General features: G+C 41.6%; 1 protein-coding gene across 1 annotated transcript in view; it reads left to right on the top strand.

Moving 5' to 3' along the window:
* Positions 1 to 24,515, top strand: part of BTBD9 (BTB domain containing 9) — a 417,303-nt gene that overhangs the window by 276,416 nt on the left and 116,372 nt on the right. The window contains exon 7 of the mRNA XM_059177843.1: positions 1,655 to 1,764. Coding sequence (XP_059033826.1) covers positions 1,655 to 1,764 — 110 coding nt within the window. The remainder of the gene's footprint in view (positions 1 to 1,654; positions 1,765 to 24,515) is intronic.

Genomic DNA, 24,515 nt, shown 5'->3' with positions numbered 1-24,515 from the left:
AAGTCTGTAGAGACTGTCACCGCCAATGGTAAAGAACAGCACAATTCCCATTCCACACAGACCATTTAGAACTCATTTTTCTCGAACCCCACCTACCCATCTAAAGGCAGTAGCATCAGTACCTTCTGTCTGCCTTGAGGACTTGAGAGGACAGCTCAGGGCCAACCTCCTGCTTAACCAGAGGACTCTGATGAGCACAGCTGTCGCCTTGACTCTCCATACAGGAAGAATGGTGTCTCCCTGCAGGGGGCATGGGCACACTGAACAGCCAGCCCAGGAGACAGCATTTCGATTGGTTATGAAGATGAGTGACCGGCTCGTGTCAAGGAGCAGATGGCTAAATGAGGTGTACCGGGAATGCCGTGAGATTCATGCTTGAAGGAACAGGAGGGAAATAGCTCATGACATAAAAACCCCAAATATAGTCTCCTTAATGTGAAATTTTTTTTAGATTGGCATTTACATTACACAGTTAACTTGGAGTGATGAGAAATGTAAGGGAATTACCGAATTAGTGAACAGCGATTAACTCAGAAGTAAAATTGTATCATTGAAGTCGAAGGTTGTTTTACACAGCAGAGGAAGGATATTACTAAAACCTTGCCTGGTCTGTCATCTCCTAATTGAAATGTGTTCATTTAATATGCCCCATCCTTCAGAGCGCATAGCTCATAATTTGGGAGAGTGTTATCACTTAATCTAGTTATTTTCCCCAGTTCTTCCTTTGAATCCCAGTAAGACAGTGTGCGGCACATTCTCCAGCGATTTGTGTGACACTCAGAAGAATGAGTTTGTCTGTTCATTAACCTGTGAACTGTCAGGTCCCTCTGGAGAGGGAAAGGAACAAGTCACTCCAAGGTTAATGCTTGTTTGTCAGAGGTGAAGCCTCTAGGGAGACACACAGGGTGAACAGGCTGGGCTGCTCAAGACCTGCCCGGTGAAACTCTGCACTGTATGCAGACGCCAGAGCCGTGTGGCCGGGAGGGGTGCTGCAGAGCTGGCTGGGTCACCTCTGCAGATCACTTCCTCTGGTCAGGAGAAGGCCTCCCAGCAGTAAGGTTGAAGCGGGGAGGGGAGGCGGGGGGCTGGTGTACGTATATAGCAAGCACTTTCTGCAAGGATTTAGGAGCAGCGTTGAAACAGACAAAACTGTGAGTGGTTTTTAGTAGTTTCTGTGGATTTTTCTGTTTAACAGGATAGCAATATTGATTTTATGCATTTGTCTCCAATGGGTGAAATCTTTCCTTGAGTTGGAGAACATCTGATTTGGCGAGTGTCCATGTACCATTCCTAACCACAAGGAGCAGACAGAAGCCGTGCTTCTCCAGTGTGAATGTCTCATGGACATATAATTATACTGACATTCAGGGCTTGAGCTTCCACTGTACCTGGTTTGATTTTCTAGGTAAATCAAATCTAAGTTCTGCTTAATTCTCCAGAAAGTGGTATCTCCCTAATTTTGCCATCCTGCTTCTAAGCTCAGTTGGAGCTAGCTAGCCCTAAGGAGCGACTAGAGGATCTGAAGTCAAGTTCAAAGTCTTCTTTAGTCCATGCCCTGGAACACTATACTTGCACCATGTATCTCATTCTGTTGTCTTTGGATTGGTTGTGATGGAACCTCGTTTTCTTCAACAAATTTTCTTTTTACCCCCAGGTATATTCGAATAGTTGGAACTCACAACACAGTGAACAAGATTTTTCACATTGTGGCTTTTGAATGCATGTTTACAAACAAAACCTTCACTCTTGAGAAGGGGCTGATAGGTGAGTATTGCAATTATATATTTTTATATGTGCTAAGATATTTTGTCTTCATAAATTTTGCTAGCTCATTAACTTATCTTAACCCACCTCTTAATCAGCTTTGACTAAGAACTGGTTGATTTGAATGCTTTATGGCTGAGTGACATAGGGGAAGTCTTCTATTTTTAGAAGTAGCCAAAATAATAATTCTAGTAAACATAAAAGAGAAGACTATAAATATTACACTAGGAGTTAAGAATTGAAAATGTCCTAGTGATACATTCAGATTTGCCATATGTGGATGTGGAATGCTTATGATAGTCCAGCAAAGCCTTTTATACCAAAGGCTTTTCTATATTTAATGGTAGGTAAGATCAGGGAAGAAGTCTGTAGAATATTGATCCAATGGTCATGCTTTCCAAGGCTACGGAGGTATTTTGGCCTTTAATTGGATATGAATGGTGTGCTCTCCATGAGATTGTCTCCTTTTCATGGATACCGTCCATATTTGCACTGTTGAGTCAAGTTCGTCTCAAGAAAATGCCTGTCTGTAATTTAAACAAGACCAGAATAACGAATTGTCATTGTGAAAGTCAAGTTACCTTGTGGGAAATAATGTCTGATCTTTCAAAAGAGTATTTTTAATTTTGGCTTGGTTCTTATTTGGTTGTTTTCTGTTGTGTTATGTTCTTCTTTTAGGTAATATTTAGTCTGGCAATGTGTGCAGTCCAGCCTAGGTCTTGACATTCTAGGTAGTGTGAGTGGCTTTTCCCACCCAGCTGTGCCCACGGTTTTTATACCTCTTGCAAAGATCCTAGTTTGACTGACTAGATCCTCGAATCTGTCTTTACTGCAGCTTCTTTGGAAAGGGATTCTGCATGTTCAGGTGCCCCTGCCCTGGTACCTAAGACAATTCTTTGCCTTTACAAAGGGCTCTGCATCTCCTCTCCTTCCAAGGCCCCCTTCTTGCTGGGACACCTAACATGTTGACACATGTCCTTAAAACACGGTGATGACTAGAATGGGAAAGATGAGTATAACTTGCAGATGTTTACTAATTCTTGGGACGGTCATAAGTCTAAATGTCCCTAAGACCTGCTGTGTCCTAAATGTAATCCTTTACTTAGGGAAATTTGGAAGAGGAGTGTTAGTCAACCGGCAGGAGTAGCCGTTATTCTAACATATAGAGAAATGTTAGAGCTCAGCTAAAATAAATAATTGGGTTTTACCTTTGTTGTAGATATAACTTTTACCATCAAATATAAATGTTACTCATTGTTGTGACTTCAAAGTAATTTGAAAGTTAGCACTACTGAAGCATTACCTGATATTATCAAGGCTTTTAATTCCATGGGCTGTGAGGAATTGTGGCCATAGATGGTTGTGGGAAGGATACATCCTTTCACCAGCCACCTGTGCTCTGTTATAGACTGTGACCCCACAGCGTATGTGATTGTGTAGTTAGGGGCGTCCTTACTGAGGAGGTTCTTAGGAGCCCAGCCACCCTCAGTCACAGCCCGGGTGCTGTTCAGCGACTCACGTCAGCCCAGTGCACTCTGTTCTGGAAGCTGCCGCACGGCGGGCACCATCTACTTCAGTCAGTGTCTCCAGATTTGTGGACACTGTAATTATCCAAGAAATGGGTATGTTTGGCTTGAGAAGCCATTACAGGGTGAAACTCAGGATCGTCATAGTGAGGGATGCTGTTACTGGTCTGCATTTTTTGTCCAAAGTGAACTCGTCAGCATTATCAGAACCCATAATGGTCTCAGGCACGTCAGGGGATGAAAGAAGATTGCAGCGCTGCAGGAAGCGTGTTCGTTTTCTGGTCAAACACTTTTCTTCGAGCCCTGTTCTAGGATGCTCCCAGGTTTGACTGCAAAGAGCGCTGCAGTCATCTGCCTGTCATCGTCCCTCAACTGAATGGTAGCAGTGGGGCAGGCCGGCAGGCATGTACGTGCACTTGTTGGTAGATGGCCTGCAGTGGGATCCCCTTGGGCCCTCCTCCTTCCATCTTCGCAGCTCAAAGCTGTCCCCACTCTGGGCAGACAGGGAGGTGGCGTGAGTCATGGAGGAACACAAGGGGATTTCATTATCCTCTGTCTGACATGGCAGCTCTGCTTATTTTCAAGGGGTATTTGAAATAGGAGTGGCCAGCTTTCCATATTGATGGTCTCAGATGCATTTTGGCTGCACACAGGCCTCAGCCAGCCACCCTACAGGGACCTCCAAGAAGGGAATGGCCCTCTAATTGGGGGCACCGTGTACATCAGAATCACCTGGAGTCACCTTTAAATTGGAGTACTTAACTCCTTCCTGCATCTTGTAAAATATGCACTCCTTCCTTGAGAAGCATTGATAGACACTCCAGGTCTTCAGGGGGACAAAAAGTAAAATAATGTCATCATGAGTAACTAGTAAGGTATCAACCCAACTTTTACATTTTAAGATTCAGAACATCTCTCTTTCACAGCTCCCACTCTTTGTTCAGAGATCAGGCTACTCTCATTAGAGCAGTACTCTTCTTAAAGGCCTCAAAATTACTTTAAAAATATTTGCCTTGGTTTGTTCTTTTTAAAAATATTTTATTTATTTATTTGAGAGAGAGAGAGACAGAGAATACGAGAGAAGAGAAGGTCAGAGAGAGAAGCAGACTCCCAGTGGAGCTGGGAGTCGGATGTGGACTCGATCCCAGGACCCCGGGATCATGACCTGAGCTGAAGGCAGTTGCTTAACCAATTGAGCCACACAGCCGCCCTGGTTTGTTTTTGTTTTTGTTTTTAATGAGATTTTAAATGTTATTTAAAATAACAGGTATGTTATTACTGACAACATATAATGATGCCAGGAAAAAATAGGCTTTGTAAGATTTTAGTCTTGTTTCCCACCAAAGGGTTTCTTTCCCACTTCTGTCGACAGCATGTCATTCTTCACACATCTTCACTTGTACAGGTTCATGGGGGAGCCTTGGAACCCTGTGGGCTCATCTACCCCTGGGGATAGGCTCCCCACCCCCAACCTGTGACCACACTGACCAGATCTGGGTGTAAAGTTCTCCCCACAGTGCTTCTCTCACCTCATCTGCTGCTGCCAACAGCCCCTTCTCATTGGGCGGCTGCTTGTAGGTCATGTTGGGCTGTGTTCTCACCTGGGAGAGCCAGCCTGTGCTGACCGTCTCCTCGTTGTTGGGAGGCATTTATAGGAGTCCCTAACCTGCCTTACCAGTGGGCATGGAAGGAGTACTTAGAATAGATATGACCACGTTTTATAAACTTTCAATCTCCCACAAAACTCATTTGCTTTGCCTTGACACCCCCACTTGTGATATACACATGACATTTGCCAGGTCCTTGCAGTTTTTCAAAATAATTGACAATCTTTCCTTCATGTAATCTTGTATTTAAATTCACTTCTTTGAACACCCTATTATTCAGGTGGACGGAATACTACCCACCACTCAACTTAAAGAATTGTTAACTCACAGACTACCTGTTTTATCTCTATGCTACCTACTTCTTTCCTATCAGGTTATTTTGACACCAATCCCTGATGATAATTTTATCATCTTATCCATAAATGTTTCAGTATGTATCTCTAAAAGGAAGATTCCCTTTTATAACCATAATGACAATATCATTATAATACCCCAAAATTGAACTATAATTTTTTATGGATATTAAATATCCAGTCAGGGGCGCCTGAGTGGCTCAGTCCTTTAAGCATCTGCCTTCATCTCAGGTCATTATCTCAGGGTCCTGGGATTGAGCCCTGCCTTGGGCTCCCTGCTCAGTGGGGAACCTGCTTCTCCCTCTGCCTCTCCCTGCTGTTTGTGCTCTCTCACACAAACCTTCTCTCTCTCTCTCTCTCTCTTTCGCTCTGTCAAATAAATAAATTAAAATTAAATATTAAATAAATTAAATATCCAGTCAGTGTTCAGATGTCCCTAATTGGATCAAAGTCTGGAGTGAGTTTATGTGTTTGTGTATTTTTTTTTAAGATTTTATTTATTCCTTAGAGCACACAAGCAGAGGGAGAGGCAGAGGGAGAGGGAGAAGCAGGCTCCCCACTGAGCTGGGAGCCCGATGTGGGGCTCCATCCCAGGACCCTGAGATCATAACCTGAGGGCAGAAGCCCAACCATTTGAGCCACCCAGGCACCCCAGTTTATGTGTTTCTACATGTTGCTTAAAACCAGAATTCAGATAAGGTCTGTATTGTTGATAAACAGTCATTATGGCTCTTAAATCTCTTTAAATCTGTAGGTTCCCTTCCCCGTGTCTATCTCTGTCTCTTTCTCTTTTTTTTTCCTTCTCTCTATTATTTGTTGAAGAAACTATTTGGTCTTTGTCCTGTAGAGTTTCTTACAGTCTAAATGTGGGAGATTAAATCCCCGTGATAACATTTAACATGTTTCTCTGTTGTAGTTTTTTGTAACTTGGTAGATGGATTCTGATTGAATCTGATTCAAGTTCTGGGTTTTTGTTTTGTTTTGTTTCATTTTTGTTTTTTGTGAAAATGCTCCATAGGTGGTAGTACATATATTTATTAAGAAACACAGAAAATCTTTTGTTATCTTTCTCTTTTGGCTATTCCTATTCATTCAGATTATTTCCTAGATTCATTATTTCATAATTTGAAATGGCAAAATCATTATTTTCAAATTGTATCATTCTTTACTTAGTAGCTTGAAAATCTCCTCAACACTCACTTGATAATCCTGAGGTACAGTTTGCCAGGGAATAGAAGGATATATACCATCTTCAAATAAAGAGTGGTTACCCAGCATCCTCTGCAGGTGACCAGTGAGATTTTATTTGCGGGGACTGTTTGGAGAAAAAGGAAGAGGAACATTTATCACTTTCAGTTTATGGGTCTAGACAAATTGGACACGTTTTGATCACTTGCAGTTATTATTATTGACATTCAAATTGTCCCCCTCTTCATACTGGTTCTTGAGTCCTTCTGACATGACCTACATAGTCATTAACACTCTTGATTTCTAACATGACACAACATTCCAGGTTCATTTTGTACTTTTCCTGCCCCAATCTGTGATCAGCCATTTCTTCAAAAAGCCCTGGTTCCTTTCAGTGGGAAATGACATTTGGAAACCTCAGTGGAAGCACTTGCTACTGGGTTGGTCACTATTTTTGGGCCTTTCCGGCAGACGAAACTAAGAAATATGTGCACATTTATGTATTTATTTACTTATCATATATTTAACAGGTAAAATATATAATGAGTACATGCTGATACTTCTAAATAAAATTCAGTACACAGAGTTTTGGTTTAGCCTTTGATCAGGCAGGTCCTTTTTCCTATGCTAAAAATCTTGGTGACCAGTGATACAACACAATAATTCATTTGCTTTGTCCCCAGTACATACAATATAGTCTCAGAATTACAGTGTCAGTGCTACCATATGGTTACTGAAAATAGTTTAAGATTTCTGCAGTTATTTTGGGGGCCCTTAGGACATACCCTGCTAGAGACATATGTTAAAATTACTGTGTTCTAAAGTCATCTAAAATAATTTCTGTGTATGGTCATGCCAGTATGTCAGTATATAGTTGGATTCATTTACTCCATTTTGCTTTCAGTGTTTGGAGATTACCTTTACAGATTTTTTTGTTTTACAACTATGTAAAATATAGACATGATTCCAAAATCAAATCTACAGAAGAGCTTTATTTAGAGAAATCCACCTCTCTTCCTCTCCCTTCTACTCCTATAGGTGATCTCTTTCCCCTTTAGTTTTTTGGATTAGCCTTCTATTTTAAATAATGAAAAATAAGTAAATACATACTGTGTTATGTTATGTTATGTTATGTTATATATAACTTCTATTTTGTAACCTCCTCAATATTCTTGAATAATTGGTAGCATACTATATGCTTATACATACTTTCTTTCTTCACCTTGCCTTTTAGTACTTAACACTTCTCCTAAAGCTAGCTATCTAGAAAGATATTGTGCTTTCCTTTTTCTAGATGCATGGTACTCATTAGAATAGATGTACTATAGTTTATTTACTCAACCACTTCTCTCTTGATGGACCATTTGGGTTGTTTTTGGTCTCCTGCTCCTACAAATTGTATTGTACAAATCTATTTTTCCTACTATCTCTTTGGGATAGACTCTTAGAAAGGGGATTACATGGTCAGAAGGTAAATGCGTGTGCGATTTTGCAAGATGTTGCCAAATTCACCTTCGCAGGGATTATACCATTTTGAAATTCTCACTGGCAATATAGGGTAATGACTTTCCCCACAGCCTTGCCAGGGGAGCATATTGTCAAACTTCTGGATTTTTGCTAGTTTGATAGGTGAGAAATCGTATTTCAGTGCAGTTTTAACTGCATTTCTCTTAGGAGAGAAATTGAGCATCTTTTCATATGCTTAAGGACCATTTCCGTTTTTTTCTTTTTTAAATAGTTCTTCTCTTCTTATGAGTCTTGTAGATGAATAGAGAAGATGCTTTTAGTAAGACTTGGGGGAGCAGTAAACACTTTACATTGATATTAGAGTGTGGTATTTAGCATTACATGAGTCTGGCTTCCCTTCTTAAGGTCTCCTGGTTCTTCCGGAAAACATAAGCTCTCATAAGCCCCTCTCCATCCTTGTTCTTGACTCTACTGCAGCTTAAGAGATAGTAAGCTAGAGCATGGAGCTCTAGGCTCAAAATTCAAGACTCCTTAACCCTTTTAAAAACTGAGAAGCTTCCATTAGCAGCTTTATGCCTTTAAGGGTTACCTCTATGTCTGCCCAGTAGGATCCACAAAGACTTGTGGCTTTTTTGGACTAGTTTCTTGTTAGTAATTGATGCAGGGCAACCAAAATAGGCAGCATGAGCATAGGAATTCTGCTGCCAATGCTCTGGGAACACTCACGACAACCGCCCCCATGGAATTGTGCTGTCTGAAGGAAAGGCCAGAGCCTGGGTTCATCTGCCACCAGAAGCAGATAGAAAAGAAGTGTTTCCTTTCTTCTTCCCATCTTCCAGTCTCTCATGACTTTCTTCTACTGGTAGATCTTCACCAAAAACTAAGCTGGCAAGCTTGGGAGCTGAGGTGTTGGGAACTTTAGCGTCAGAGATACAGTGCAGAACGAAGGAGGGAACAGAGCTGAAAGCAAACACACAGACTGATGCAAAGACAGAAAGTTACAAAAGGGGCTTCAGACAGTAGGGAACTTACCCTCTGGCTCAGAGTCGCTGAGGAAGCACACTGGCCAGACAGAAATACATGGAGTGGAGAACAGCAGAACAAAGGCACAACAGAGTGGAGAAAGGTGAAATATTTAGTTGGGCTTAGATGGAGTGAGCATGTTTCTTGCCTAGTCAGATGAGGCTTCGTGAAGAATGATATTTTGAGCTGGGCCTTGAAGAATTCAGTAAACTATACAGAGCATTACAAAAGTGCCAGTTTACATGGCAACAAAAATGGCTGATACTTCGTCCCCTCAGAAGAGCTGGAAGCAGGAAATGGAAATTGGTGGTCTGTAGTTGCTACTGTCATTTCTACAAGTTTTTTGAATTTGTAGCAGTGTGTTTAGAATTCGGTAAAGTTCCCGGGGAAATAAACAGAAATCTGTGCTGTGAAGGGCTTTTGGCATCCCCTGAACTAAGGATATGACTTCTGTGCTTTGCAGCTGTGTTTAAAAAATAAGTGTCCTCTGGAGCAAAAACAGAGATTTGGGGGTGGGAGGGGCGGTTCAGTAGGGGATGAAGGTGTTAGAAAGTGGCGGAGAAATAAACTTGCTGGAGTGGCAGAGGAGCCCTAAAGACCTTAATACAGATGGTTTCTTAAAATGACACTATTGAGTCTGGACTAGTCTAGACCAAGAGGCTATGCTTTTCCCAGCCTTTTTCTCTAACCGGATATTAAGGCTGGTTCTAATTGTCAGTGAAGCTTAACTTCTTTATCTACTGTAAATTACTTGGCATTAAGCAGACATTTATTAAGAGGCTGCCAAGTGTATCTTAGGCACTAGGGATTGAAAGATACATAGGTGTAGTTTCTGCCTTGGAGCCCATATGAGCTAATGGAGGAGAAAGACACTTAAATAGAAGGTGACAACACAGTAAAATAGGTCATCTGTTGGGAGATTGGAGCAGATGCTGTAGGAACACTGGAACGGAGGCACCTAAACTGAGTTCAGTATGGTGTCAGGAAAGACCCCCAGTGGAGGCGATGAATGGGCCAGTCCTTGAGCAAAGGCAGAAGGTGGAGGGTCAGGGGAGAATCATAGCAAATGGGCAGCATGTGCAAAGGCCTGTTTATCTCTGACCTACTCCAGAAAAACAGTGCCCATTCCAGTGGACTACCTTGCATCTGGTGAGGCGGGTAAGGGGGATTGGAGTAAGAGTGAAGTTAGCTGTGGTCTCTCCCTCTTCCTGAGGAGAAGGTTAGGCCCTATCTTCTTAGAGAATCTTGAGAGTTTTAAAAAAATTCAGATAAAGTAAATGCCCCACAGTAACACAGACTATTAGTTTGTTTACCTCCTACCCTAGGGGGCCTGTGTTCACTGACAGGAAAGGGCTCCAGTTCTTATGTTGGGGGCAGGATGATTAGACTTGATCTTAGCCAAAAGGCCGAGAAGCAATGCAGGGATCATGAGCAAGCAACCTGCTCATCATGATTTAGGATTCTCAGTCTAGTATGTGGTCTTTTTTGTACATTTACGCTTCATTTTCCTTTATACCCGTTTGTTTGGGGTTTTTTGTTTTTTTTTGTTTGTTTGTTTGTTTTGTTTTGTTTTGTTTCTGCTGGTGTTATTTCTGTTCTGGTTGTTTTGTTTGAGAATAAAAACACCCTAAAATATTTTATTGCTCCAATTTTACAGAATTCACTTCTACATTTTACAGGATTGATGTTTTTTTTTTTTTTGGATCCTACTTATATATCCCTTTGTTATAACAGTGATGTAGTGGGTTTGTGTGTGGGGGGGGGTCCAAGTAGATGGAAATTTGCACAACAACTTGTTTTTAAATAGGACATCATGGAGCATATATCTAGTATTGCACAACAATATCTAACAAACCATGGTTCTGCCTCAGACTGGCATTATGAATAGCCACGTTGTAAGCAGGCAAGATGTTTCTCTGGCACTGACTATGAAGGATGTCCTAGTGGTTAAGGGGATATAAAGTCTATTTTTGTTTCTCTAGTCCCTAGCTTAGTACCCCAAGCCTCCGCACCAAAACCTGGTAGGTGATTTTTTTATTTTAGTATTTTAAATAGAAAATAGAAATATAGGCTGGTCCGCCTGAGACCCCCTGAGCGCCAACCCTAGTCCCCCGCGCGGTCCCATTTCCGCTCCAACAAGATGAAAGAAACTATCATGAACCAGGAGAAACTCGCCAAACTGCAAGCACAAGTGTGCATTGGTGGGAAAGGAACTGCTCGCCGAAAGAAGAACGTGGTTCATAGAAGAAGAAGAAGAAGGTGGTTTTAAGCCCAAGCCCCTTGGACACTGCAGCTCTTTTTAGTTTTTGCTTATACACAATTCATTCTTTGCAGCTTATTAAGCTGAAGAAGCCTGGGAATAAAGTTTGAAACAAGATTAATAAAGTTCTTTGCCTAGGAAAAAAAAAAAAAGAAAATACATATATATATTCTTATTTCCACCCTTTTTATTAAAAATCATAGCACATATTCACACATTTTTTTCAATTAGTGTTTCTGAGTGATCTTCCCTTACCAGTACACATAGAGCTTTCTCATGCTTTTTATTTTTACATTTGTGCAGTATCCCATTGAATAAAGGTGCTGTAATTTATTTAAACAGTGCCCTTTGACGGACATTAGGTGTTTCCAGTTTTTTACTATCAGTAACAATTCTGTAATGACCCGCATATACATAGTGAGATTTAATCAAAGGTGATTCCAATAGAGCCTAAAACAAACAAAAAACAAAAAATACCGACTATAATTCCCAGAGCCAGCTATATAATTTGCAGGGCAGAATGCAAAATGAAAACATGGAGCCCCTTGTTCAAAGAACTGGCAGAATGCCATTAAAGGTACTTTTTTTCCTTTTCTCTTTCTATACATTACTCATTGTTCATCATATTAAGTGTACTCTTAATCTCCTTTACTTATTTCATTCATGCCTCTATCCTCCTCCCCTCCGGCAACTACTAGTTCTCTGTATATGTCTATTTACTGTCTCCCTTTTGTTCTTTGGTTCATTTGTTTTGTTTCTTAAATTCCACATATGAGTGAAATCATATGGTATTGGTCTTCCTCCATCTTATTTGATTAGCCTTATATCCTCTAGGTCCATCCGTGTTGTTGCATATGGCAAGATCTCATTCTTTTTGTGGCTGAGCAGGAATAGCTGAACCGTTTGGTTTCCTGTGTCACAGAACTAGGCAGGTTCCTCCCCGCCATGCAGTGCCTGGTGGGGTAGTACTTCTTCTTTTTTTTTTTTTTTTTTTTTTTAGATTTTATATGTTTATTTGGGAGAGAGGGAGCATGAGTGGGGTAGGGGAGGGGGCACAGAGGTGGCAAGAGAGAGAGAGAGAGAATCCCAAGCAGATTTCACACCAAGCACAGAGCCCTACTGATCCCAGGCCCTGAGATCATGACCTGAGCCAAAACCAAGAGTCTCTTGCCCAGCTGACTGTGCCCGGGGTTGTACTTCTCACACTCCTTTTTCACATGGGCCTCAGTGACATTCTCTATGTTAAATTTCTCCAGTGCCCGAGTCACAATCTCCGCTGAGTCCTGTTGCATCTATCCAACACACTTGGGACTAAGGCCTTTCAGGATCATAGCCTTTCCATGGCCCAGGGTGACCGAGGAGCAGGGGGAAGCTGACCACAGCAGTCTCCTGGGGAAGGGGCTGTGTCGCTCCCACCCAGAGGGGGGCCACCATGGCTACCTAAGCCATGATGCATCTAAGATCGCATGGTGTTTTTATTTGCTGTTTAATGTTATTTTAAATAAAGAAAAATAAACTTTTAAATTAGTAGCATGAATTTTATCATTAAGTTTTATGCTGAATAATGGTGGTTTTAAATGCAGATATAAGAGCACTTAACTTATATATAAAATCACCAAAATTACACAGTTCACATGTGGTAGCTCATACGTGTATATGGATTTAGTTCTTACCAGAACAGTGGAAATTCTGCACAAAACTAAGATATTTTTATTTCGCTTCTTAATTCACACAAAAACTTAATCCACAAAAACTCTCTACCCTTGGCTTACTCTGTAAGGTTCCTCAATAAGGAAGGACTGAGGTGGAAAGGAGCTACAGATTGCCTGATCTTTGCCTTTCTTTTTATGTTATTATTGTCAGCATGAATGCCTGGCTATAATAAGGAAATAAGAGTGAAAAAAACATACATTAGAGTTCCTTAGTCATTAGTACTTCTTGGAAGACTCTTACCTTCTTTCTACATTGGAGGCAAATTCTGGCTAGAAGGGGAAATGTGGCCTCTGTGGGCTGTCAGCAGCCTTGCTGACTCCGTTAAATTCGTGGCACCTTTGCCTTGTCCTTGCTTTGAGTCTTTTTCAGCAACTATCCATGTGGGTCCCCTGGAATTCCACACGAAATGGAATGGGGTAGCAGGGAATTTTGGACACACTCACTGCATATCTCCTGCGTTTGGAGGAGGTACATAAGTTTAGGGGTGTGTGGGTGGCTCAGCCAGTTAAGTGCCTGCCTTAGGCTCAGATCACGGCCGCAGGGTCCTGGGATCAAGCCCCATGTCAGGCTCCCTGTTCAGTGGAGAGTCTGCTTCTCCCTCTCCCTCTGCCCTCCTTCCCACTCGTGCTCTCCCTCTCACTCACTCTCCCTCTAAAATAAATAAATATATTTTTTAAAGTTAAAAAAAATAAGTTCAGAGATAAGATTTTTAAGAATTTTAAGACTGAGGCAGTGGAACATTTAAACTAAGCGTGAGTCTCTTCTGAGTTTAGGACCTGCCTGAAAGCAAAGGTTGCATTCCCATGAAGGAAATCCTCCTGATTACCACTGCTATGTTGCATTGCTTTGGAAGCTCTGGTGAGGGGCAGAGTGGACAAGAAATAGGTGTGAAAAATATTGAGGAAAAGGAACCAAATATTTTTTGCAGATATGATATAAGATACCCAAGGAAGTGAACTAAAAAATTACTAGAAGTAATAGCTATGAGGAATGTAGTCAGATATAGTAATAGATACAAATCAAGTGTTCTCAAAAATCCCAATAACCAGTTAGAAAGTATAATGGAGGGAAATTCCATTCATAATTGTAAAAACTGCCAAACACCTGAGTAACAGTCCATGAGCCACGCTTCTCCTTTACGTCAGTCCATCCCTAGCCATTTGACCAAGGATCACCCATCTCTGACCCCTTCTTATGCCATTAGAGATGGGATAAGGCTCAGGAACAAAGGTGGGAGGCACAAAGAGACTCACAAGTAGTGTGGATTATAAGGTGAGCATGCCAGGGAGATCTGCCAGAATTTAAAACTTTTTTTCCCTCCTCAGAAACAACAAATACCTACCATGGAATAAAGTTAATAAATACACAACCTCTAATTAAAGAAACTATCAATTTTTAAGAGACACTGAAAAGACATTATTTCTGGGTGGAAAACTTTAATGTAGTAAAGATGTTAGTCCTTTCCATCTTAATCTATCAGTTGAATGCAGGACTACTCAGAATCCAGTTGTGCTTTAAAAAGACAACTTTGAGTTAAAAAAAAAAAATTCCAAGAGAATGAATAAATGGAAATCCCTTCCGCCCTGCCAAAGATGGGGGGGGGGGGGAATAGAATGAGAAGTCTAGTATTACTGGGTATTAAAGTTAGTACTTGTCGCTCTCGCCAGCAAGAACGACCAGGAGACCTCAGCGAAGCAAGCTTTATTTCTGCGTAGCTGTTGGGATCTCCCTCTCCCCCGCCTGTGCATGTCTATATATACCAAGGTTGCACAACCAATCACTCGCAGCCACATAGATACAAAATCCTAAGTTCCGCCTACTGGCTCGCATCCAGCCGCCATCTTAATGGCATGTTTACTTTCGGGCACCAAAAAAGTCGTGCGGCGCCCGGGGGCCCCCCCGCAGGCCCAGCCGGAGCAGCTCCGCATTGTCGCCACCCGGCGGCGGCGACAGCTTAAGGCAGTGGCGGCCGAGGCAACGAGCGGGCACGGCGGAGCCCAGAAGCATCACCGCGCATGCGCTACAAGCCGCTCGGGCACCGACATCTCCCCCTTTTCTTTTATATTAGGCATGCAAGGCAGGAGATCCGTACCTGTCTTAGGTTGTCAGCTGCCATGAACATGCTTACCCATCATCGGATAATTCCCCCTGGTTGGAGAACTCCTGGTTTAGGTTTGCTATGTGCATGCAGCCAATCTTACCCGTCATTGACTACCGATCTAGTGCTGCCAGCCAGATTTGGGGAAATGTACCAGCTTCCAGTGCCATGCAAGCTTGTACTAGTGCCAACTGTTGCCTACATTGTTGTTTACGTAATGATGCAAAATGGCGGAACATAAGGATTTACAACAGATACCCAATCCCGTAATGGAGCTATGTCAATCTTATCTGCTTAACTCTTTCGACAGATTAGCAGCAATAGAAAGGTCATTATAGGCCACAGAGGTTGTGCAAAGTCCAGAAAGTGATTGGATGCACCCGGTCGTCAATAGTTTCTGGAGAATGTCCACTTGTTACAGATGTGGTGAGAGCTACAGCCGCTGCAGTTGCTGCAGCTGCGGAGGCTGCTACAGCCGCAATAATGGCTGCAGTGATCCCAAAGTCTCTTTTATGTCTTGAGAGCAATACAGGTGAATTGTTAGGATTTACAGAAACGGGCATGGGAATGAAAGTAGGTATACAGGAGGGAGGATGGCAGACTCATTCGTGAGTGGCATGGGAAACGGCCAGGCTTTCACTATTGCCCATTGGTGCATCTGTTGAAGGGATGCTGGTGTCGCCAGGATCGCTATCAGGCTGAGCATCAGGACGGGGCGGGCCATGTTGATCGATTCTTCTAATCAGTCGCTCTGGGACCCAGATAGGCACTTGGGCATCCTGTGGAAAAAGACAAACAGAACCTCGGTGCCATCTTAGGACCGGGTCAGGGCCTCTCCATTGGCCCGTGAGTATATCCTTCCACTTTGCCTGGGCTAGAGTGCGTTCGGTAACTGCCGCATGCCATTCCGCTGCAGATGTACCATTATGGTCCAAGGACAAAAAATTTAAAATGTAAAGAGTGAGAGATGTAAGATCACGGGGTGACTTGTAGTCATCCCCTATTCCCCCTTTTCTTATTTTTTGTAAGCATCGTTTGAAGGTGCCATTGGCGCGTTCAATTATTCCTTGACCTTGTGGATTGTAAGGTATACCTGTAGTATGGACTATACCAAATTGACTTAGGAATTGATGGATAGATTTTGATGTATATGCAGGTCCATTGTCTGTCTTTGTTTTGGGATACCCCAATCTGTGAAGCATCGTAGGCAGTGTGTGATGACTTGTTTTGAATTCTCCCCTGTGAGGGGAGTAGCCATTATGATACCCGAATAAGTGTCCACTGATATATATATACGTACTTTTGTTGCCCGAATTCAGGTACATGTGTGACATCCATTTGCCATAGGTGATTAGCTTGAAGGCCTTTGGGATTTACCCCTAAGGAAGGCTGAGGGAGTAATGTGGCACAATTCCCACAGGTCCTTACTATATCTCTTGCCTGTTCTTTGGTGATATGGAATCTATATCTTAAGGTATTAGAATTCACATGCCATTTGCTATGGAAAAGCTTCACCTGTTCTAAGGTAGGGCAAATAAGTTGGAAACGACTATTGTGGTCTGCTAGAGCATTGCCCTCGGATAATAGTCCTGGTAGGCTCATATGGGCTCTGATGTGATCTATAAAAAATGGTGCAGTGCGCAGTTGCACAACCTCTTGTAGTTGCCTTAAGATCCATGGAATAGGTGAATCACTTAAGGAGAGGATGGCTGTTTCAATATTTTTTGTTGCATTTACCACGTATTGACTATCAGAAATAATATTTAGGGGAGTGTCTGAAAATCTTTGGAGCACTAGGAGCACTACTAGTAGCTCTCTGACAGAGGGCGCTAGGGAGTCATATTTTTTCCCAGCTTCTTTGTATGTCTTTCCCTTTAAAGGTTCGTTAGGGACTTCCTCTTTTAATTTTAAGTGTGTCATGGCTTCCCCAAGCTCATCTTCAGAGGAGCTCTCCTCTGAATTTTCTCCCCCTCTGCTAGATCCTGCCTTAGAGGCTTCTCTGACCTGCTCCTCGATAACATTTTTAACCGTTTCATGGTTAGAGTCTAGCGGAGTGCCATCAGCCTTAAGCACCTCCGTCAGCAATCCTCCCATCTTAGTAAACTTTGATCCCATTACTTCTTGTCCTATGCCTAGGAACCCTTTTACTTCTCGTCCTATACTTAGGAACTTTCTCACTTCTCATCCTATACTTAGGAACTTTCTCACTTCTCGTCCTATACTTAGGAAATTTCTTATCTGAAATTTTGTGCACACTTACCGGATCGTTGCCTTCACTGAGAACTCCTCGGTGTAGGTTTCGGGTTTCCCGGGTTTCGGCACCACTTGTCGCTCTCGCCAGCAAGAACGACCAGGAGACCTCAGCGAAGCAAGCTTTATTTCTGCGTAGCTGTTGGGATCTCCCTCTCCCCCGCCTGTGCATGTCTATATATACCAAGGTTGCACAACCAATCACTCGCAGCCACATAGATACAAAATCCTAAGTTCCGCCTACTGGCTCGATTCCAGCCGCCATCTTAATGGCATGTTTACTTTCGGGCACCGAAAAAGTCCTGCAGCGCCTGGGGCCCCCCTGCGGGCCCAGCCGGAGCAGCTCCGCACTGTCGCCACCGGGCGGCGGCGAGGGCTTGAGGCAGCGGCGGCCCAGGCAACGAGCGGGCCAGCGGAGCCCAGAAGCATCACCGCGCATGCGCTACAAGCCGCTCGGGCACCGACAACTACTACCTATTGAAGTAGCATGGCATTAAATATAAGAGTAAACTGGGGGCACCTGGGTGGCTCAGTGGTTTAAGCCTCTGCCTTCAGCTCAGGTCATGATCTCAGGGTCCTGGGATGGAGCCCCACCTCGGGCTCTCTGATCAGTGGGGAGCCTGCTTCCCCCTTTCTCTCTGCCTGCCTCTGCCTACTTGTGATCTCTGTCTATCAAATAAAGAAATAAAAATCTTTAAAAAAAATATAAGAGTAAACTGGTAGATAAATTAAGCAAACTGAATTAGATCTTAGTGTGTGTAAGACTGTTGTGCAGAATAAAAATGCCATTTCCCATCAGCTGAGAAAGAAGGTAATACAGGAAATGCTGCAACAGTTGGCAATTGGAAACACTTACCTGAGATTTTTTCCGCATACTGTATACCAAAATAGTTTCCTCGTCAGAGTTAGATTTTACAATATTACTCCAAAAGAACCGTAGAGAGCTGTTAATAAGTATTCATTTGAGCTCAAGGTGAGGAGCTCCTTCCTCAGGGTAAAAGCAAAGGCAGAAACCATAAATAGAGTTCAAAGGTGTTTGACAAACTGGGAAAAAATAATTGCAACATTCATGACGATGAGTAATTGTCTCTAATATTGTAGGAAGTGCTTTCATTAAGTAAGAAAAAACATGAATTCCCAACAGGTAATGTGCACGAACAGCAATTTATTAAAAAAGGAAGGAAAAAAACATAGTTGTCAATAAACTTGAAAGAGTAAAGCCTTACTAATAATCAAAGAAATGCAAATTAAAACAAGATACCATTTTTTGGCCTCTTTTATTGGCAGATAGTTTTTATTTAAAATTTTTCATTTACATGAGCAATACAACAATCATTTCTCAGCAAAAAACAAACAGAAATACATGGTGAAATAAAATATTTCCATTTTAAACATGCATTAGCCTAGTTATTTCTAAACTTGAGTATCTTTCTGTGTTTATTGGCCATTTCTACTTATTTTGTGAATTACATCTTCATATTCTTTTTTAGCTTTTTTGATTGCTTGTGGTTTTTTATTATTAATTTGTAGATTATAGATATTCATCCTTTGTCTTGTATACATGTTGCAAATTTCTTCTCCCACCCTGTTACATTATAACTTTATGATGTTCTTCTGCAGGTTTTTATTTTGATTTATTTTTTTAAAAGATTTTGTTTACTTGTTCGACAGAGAGAACACAAGCAGGGGGAGGGGCAGGCAGAGGGAGAGGGAGAAGTACAGTCCCTGAAGTGCAGGGTGCCCAATGTGGGGCTGGGTCCCAGGACCCTGAGATCATGACCTGAGCCAAAGGCTCCTGAGCCACCCAGGCGCCCCTTATTTTGATTTAGTCATACCTTTCAGTCACTTCTTTTCTTTCTTCTAGATTTCATAACTTGCTTCAAAACTTCTTCCTCAGTCCAAAATATAAAAATATGCCTCTCTGTAGTTGTCAGTGGTTGGTTGTTGTTTTCTTACTTTTGTGTGTGTTTTTTTAGTATTTAGCTCTTTAATCCACTTAAATTTTATCCTATTTGGTCTGAGGGACCACATACTTTATTTCTAAAATACGTCACCAATTGTTGTAAAATCCTTTATTGATTATTTCATCCTTTCCCTCATTGATATTAAAATAGCAGATACCATGGATCTCCTTATCTATTCCAGATTCTATGACACATCATTTAAGGAACTACAACTTTATAATCTATTTTGCTGCCTACTATTGCAAATCTGCATTCACAGCTTTTCTTTTTCTAAATTTTCTAGGCTATTCTTTCAGATTTTCTTTTCCAGTGAACTTGAAAATCAGCTTGTCAAGTTTCATTTTAAATTCCTATTGGCAAAGATGTTTTAAATGAAAATACTTAGTATGGGTGAGGCTGTCACAAAATGGGCAGTGTCACATATTGCTGAGAAATGTGTAAGTTTTCTAGAAGGCAATTTGGCAATAAATGACGTATCTTAAAAATACCCTTTGATCTAATACTTCTATTTTCAGTAATTTATCCTAAGGAAATATTCAGGTAGAGCATTTCTTTTACGTGTATGTACAATGCAGTGTTATTTATGATAACCAAAAAAGGGGAAGGACTATGAAAGTCCAACAATAGGGGCATAGTGAAATAAATTCTGGCACATTCACAAATCAGCATTTCTATGTAACCATTTATAACATAGAGAAATGCTCATAATATAATGTAAAATAGAAATAGGATACCATTTTTATAGCTAGATTGATGCCAGCATTTTAAGATTAAAGATATATATGTATTTTTATATGTGTATGTATTAATTTTCTAGGGCTGCCATAAAAAAAAAAAAAACAGAGTGAGAATCTTAGACAACAGAAATTTATTTTCTCACAGTTGTAGAGGTTAGAAGTCCAAGATAGGGTGTCTAGCAGGTTAGGTTTCCCCTGAGGCCTCTCTTCTTGGCCTGCAGGTAGCTGTCTTCTCCTTGTGTTCTCAAGCTGCTTTTTCAGAATGCATTGGCATCCCGGGTGTCTCCTCCCCTTCCTATAAGGACATCGATCCTATTGGATTAAGGTCCCTATCCTTATGATCTCATTTAAACTTAATTATCTCTTTAAAGGCCCTATCTCCAAATTCAGTCGCATTCTAAGTTGTTGGGGATTGCCACTTCGACATATGAACATGGAGATGGGGGCACACAATTCAGTCTCTAACAGTTCATTAAAAGTAAGGAAGAACATTAGAATGTTAACAGAGGTTTTCTGAATGGTGAGACTGTAGGTAATTTTAAATTTTTAAAATTTTCTGCATTTACATATTTTCTTCAGTGAATATGTGTTACTTTTATAATCAGAAGAATTATTTTTTTTTTATTTTTTATTTTTTTCAAAGAAAGCTATTTCCACTTTGCCTATCCTGAGGGAGAGACAAGGCAGAGTGGGCAGGGCCAGCACCAGTGCCTTCTAGGCACTGCAGCACCCTACGTACTCCCAAAGAGAACCCACGAAATTAAAATAAATCTTACTTCTGGGCTAGGTAGGGGAATTTTATGGTGAAGTATAGGGATTCACCTGATGGTTCTGTTGAGTAAATCAAGAGTCCTTGAGATGAAAGATCACCAAACAAAAAAGCGTGTACTGTGTGATTCCGTTTGTAAACAAATTCTGGATCAAACAAAGTCCCATAGTAACAGAAAGCAGATTCACAGTACTTTGGGGCTAGAGGAGAAATTACAGAAGGGCGTGAGGAAATTTTTGAGGATGTTGGAAAGGTTTGTTATCCCGATAATGCTAATAGTTTCATGTGTGTGTTCACATGTGTTCAACTCATCAAATTATACATTTCAAATATGTGAAATTTATTGTGTGTCAATTTTATCTCAAAGAAGATGTCTGAAAATGAGAAGAGGGGACTGGAAGGAAAGATTCCAACAGCCTTTGTGGCCCTACAGTATTCCTTATTCATTAAAATAGCCACCCGAGGGCTGTGCTTTTGTGAATCAAATGAGATCATTGGGATCTGGAGGCTGAAGAGCAGGCGGCTGTGTAAGACGTTTTGCGGGGAGGCCTCTAAACCTGACGGCCTTTTTCCTGCCTCGTAATTCAATGTAACAGGGCTTGGGTGTGTCACTGATTCGAGTAAAATTAAGAGATTGTATGATAGCGGGTGCCTGGTAGGTGAGCCAGCCCAGGACGTAGCAATCTTTTTGAATTTATTGGCTCGTTAATATTGTGAAGACGGGTGTGTTTCTTTTATAGCTGCATATGGTACTTACCTTTTTAAAGTCAGGAACTAGTACTGTGCTACAGGAGAGAAATGTACTTAAAATCACAACATTTATCTGTGGTAAAATTATCATAAAAACCACCTAGCACTGAAACAGGGGATTACTTCAATTCTGCCCTCCTTATGACAGGAAATGGTCGTTGGTGAAGTTGTTTTCCATGAAGCTGTGATGAAATCAACTAAAATGGCAATAAACTGGAGTGTAAAAGCGAGGGACTCAAGTGAGATGCGAAAGTGCAGAAGGTGTTAGATGTTCCAATTAGAGTCTTCAGGAGATGATTCTGTAAGATATTAAATATGAATTGATGGGGTTCTGAGTGGGGCACCGTGGGCATCGCAGGCAGCTTTCATGGCTGTGGGACACGGTCCCCGTGCCCCCCATCCTGACCCGGAGGCTGCCATCCTACTCCTGGCCACAGAAGCGGGATGACAGAGAAATGGTCTTTGGCGGCAAATAACAGGAAAGGGCTTACAGCCCCATTTCCTTCCTTCCTTGTTCAAAACCGAGGAGCCAGTTGCCCCGGGAGCATTATCATCCTTGTTTCCAGTGATCCTTTGATGAATGTTCCATAGTTGCTGGTTATAAAAAATTGGAAGCACACTCCAGTAAAACCTCAGTGAGCTGTGGAAGCACACTAAAATATATATCATCAGAGGTATCTTTATATGAGAGAAATAACTTACAGTGATACTGGATTCCACATGTCACATGTACTCCCTTCTTGCCGCTGCTGCTGTCCTCGTGCAAGCCCCCAGCTTCTCTCCTGCCCTGTTGGTTGCCTGTCAGCTCAGCGGGGCCCCACATCCTTTCCAGCCCTCCCCATTGTTCTCCATACTCCTGTGGAATGCTCCTTTGCTCAGAACCGCTCAGACCCTTTCCATGGCTCTTAAGAGAAAGTCCGCAGTCTTTACTATGGCTTGGAAAAGCCTGCGTAATCTGCTGCCTGCGTACCTCTTGGCCTGGTACCAGTTCCCATCTCATCTTCTGCTATTCGGCCACAAGCCTTCTTCCCATTCCCAGGAGGCCCAGTACATTCTCTGACCCAGGGACCTTGTACACCATTCTCTCTGGAATGTCCCTTACCCTCACCCCATTATAGCCCACCCCCTTTATCTAGGTAACCTCCTATTGATCCTTTAAATTTCAGCTTCAGTGTCACTTCTGAAGAAAAATTTTGTCAGACCCCTACCCCCCAGCTTAGGTAAAGTTTCTTTCTATGATGCTAATAGATCAGGATTTTTTTCCCCCTTTGAAAGTTCATAGTTTCATTTGTAACTATACATTTTATTTACTTCGTTTGATGATAGAAGGCACTGTGTCTGTTTTGTTCACTGCTGTGTTCCTAGAACCTGGAATCCCAATACTCAGTAACTGTTTACTGAATGGATGGATGGACAGAATGATATGTTGCATTCTGACGACCAGAAGATTAGCCCAGATTCTGGTTCCCACTTTGCTGCTGATTTGCTATCTAATAAATAAGACACCATTTTTCTGAGGCTCAGAGTTCTCAGCTATAAAATGAAAAAAACTAATGATCTGTTGTTTTTTGCTTTGTTTTGTTTTTAAATAAGCATCCTTTGGGTGTAGGTAATTGTGTTAATCATATACCTCAGGTCATTAATACATCATCCTCAGTGATCCAAGCAAGGCCTTCTTTTTTATGTATGTTTCCTCTTTGCTTTGAACCCTGCTTCTGTTCTCCTCCACGACATCATCTCTAGTGTGTTTGGTTATATGTTTGGTTATAGTGAGTTTCCTTAATATGCACATATATTTTTAAAATCTGTAATGTCGGCAGGTTTTGTATGTTTTAATTTTCAAAAATGCCTTTATGCTATAAATCTTACTCTTTTTCATACTTTTCTCAAGCAATATTATGTTTTTGAAACCTATACATCATTGCTTCTCAGTGTGCCTTAGTATTCCATCATCATAATTATAAACATATTAACCAATTTACATAGTCCTTACTGCTTGCCACACGCTATTCTAAATCGTTATAAAATCATCTAACTGTCACCACAGTCTTGTAAGGCAGGTATCGCTACTATCTCACCTGTTTCATTCACATAGGTGCCTCCAGATTCCTGCTCTCAAAAACAGTGCTGCCATGATGAATGTTCTTGTATCTATCCCCCTTTGCATCCGCATGAGGATTTCTCTGGGACCTGTCCTCAGAAATATGATCCTGGAGGACTAAAGCACACATCCATTTTGCTTCATAGTGCAGATTGCCTTCCTGCTCAACTGCTGCCAGTTCACGTTCCCACCAGGAGTGCATAAGAGCAACTTGCCTCTCCATGCCTGTACTCCTGCGTAAGGTGGCTCTTCTACTCTTTGCCCTTCTGATAGCCATGATGCAGTCCCCTATTGTTCAATTTGCATTTCTCTCAATCCTGGTGAGCCACTACCATCTCCCTGACTGTTATGTAATCTGTCTGCTTGTGGCTCTGCCAGCATCTTCTCTTGTCCTTCTCTTTGCTCTCACACTTCAGCCAAAGTAATCCTCTTGGAACACCCCTTTGCTCAGAATCCCTCAGAGGGTTTTTTTCTTTAATCCACTGAAATTGTAGATGCTCTGATGATGTCCCATACCTGCATTCTTAAGATAACTGCTGCTTGGACAGGATGTATCTTCTAACTAATTATTGGATTTGGTGTTGACTAATATTTATTTTAAAATCTTTACAATTATTTTTCCTTTTCTTTTTTTTTTTTTAATTTTAGTTGGTTTGTTTATTAATCTCTGTACCCAACATAGGACTCAGACTCCTGACCCTGAGATAAAGAGTCACATGCTCTTCCAACTGAGTGAGCCAGGTGCCCCTACACCTAATTTTTTAAATAAAATGGGCCTATCGGTTTCTTTCCTTGACCCGTCTCTAAGTCATTTTACAACCAAAGTTATATCAAAATGACTTGAGTAGCTTTGCCTCTTTTTCTGTTTCCTGGATCAATATGTAATAAGATATAAATTATTTATTCCTTGAACTGAGTGATTCTCAAGGTTCTTTTCTAAGTATA

This window comes from Mustela lutreola, chromosome 6 (genome assembly GCF_030435805.1).
Source record: "Mustela lutreola isolate mMusLut2 chromosome 6, mMusLut2.pri, whole genome shotgun sequence".
NCBI classification, from domain to species: Eukaryota; Metazoa; Chordata; class Mammalia; order Carnivora; family Mustelidae; genus Mustela; species Mustela lutreola.
Note: the sequence above shows the minus strand (reverse complement) of the source record. Positions and strands in the feature narration are given on the sequence as shown.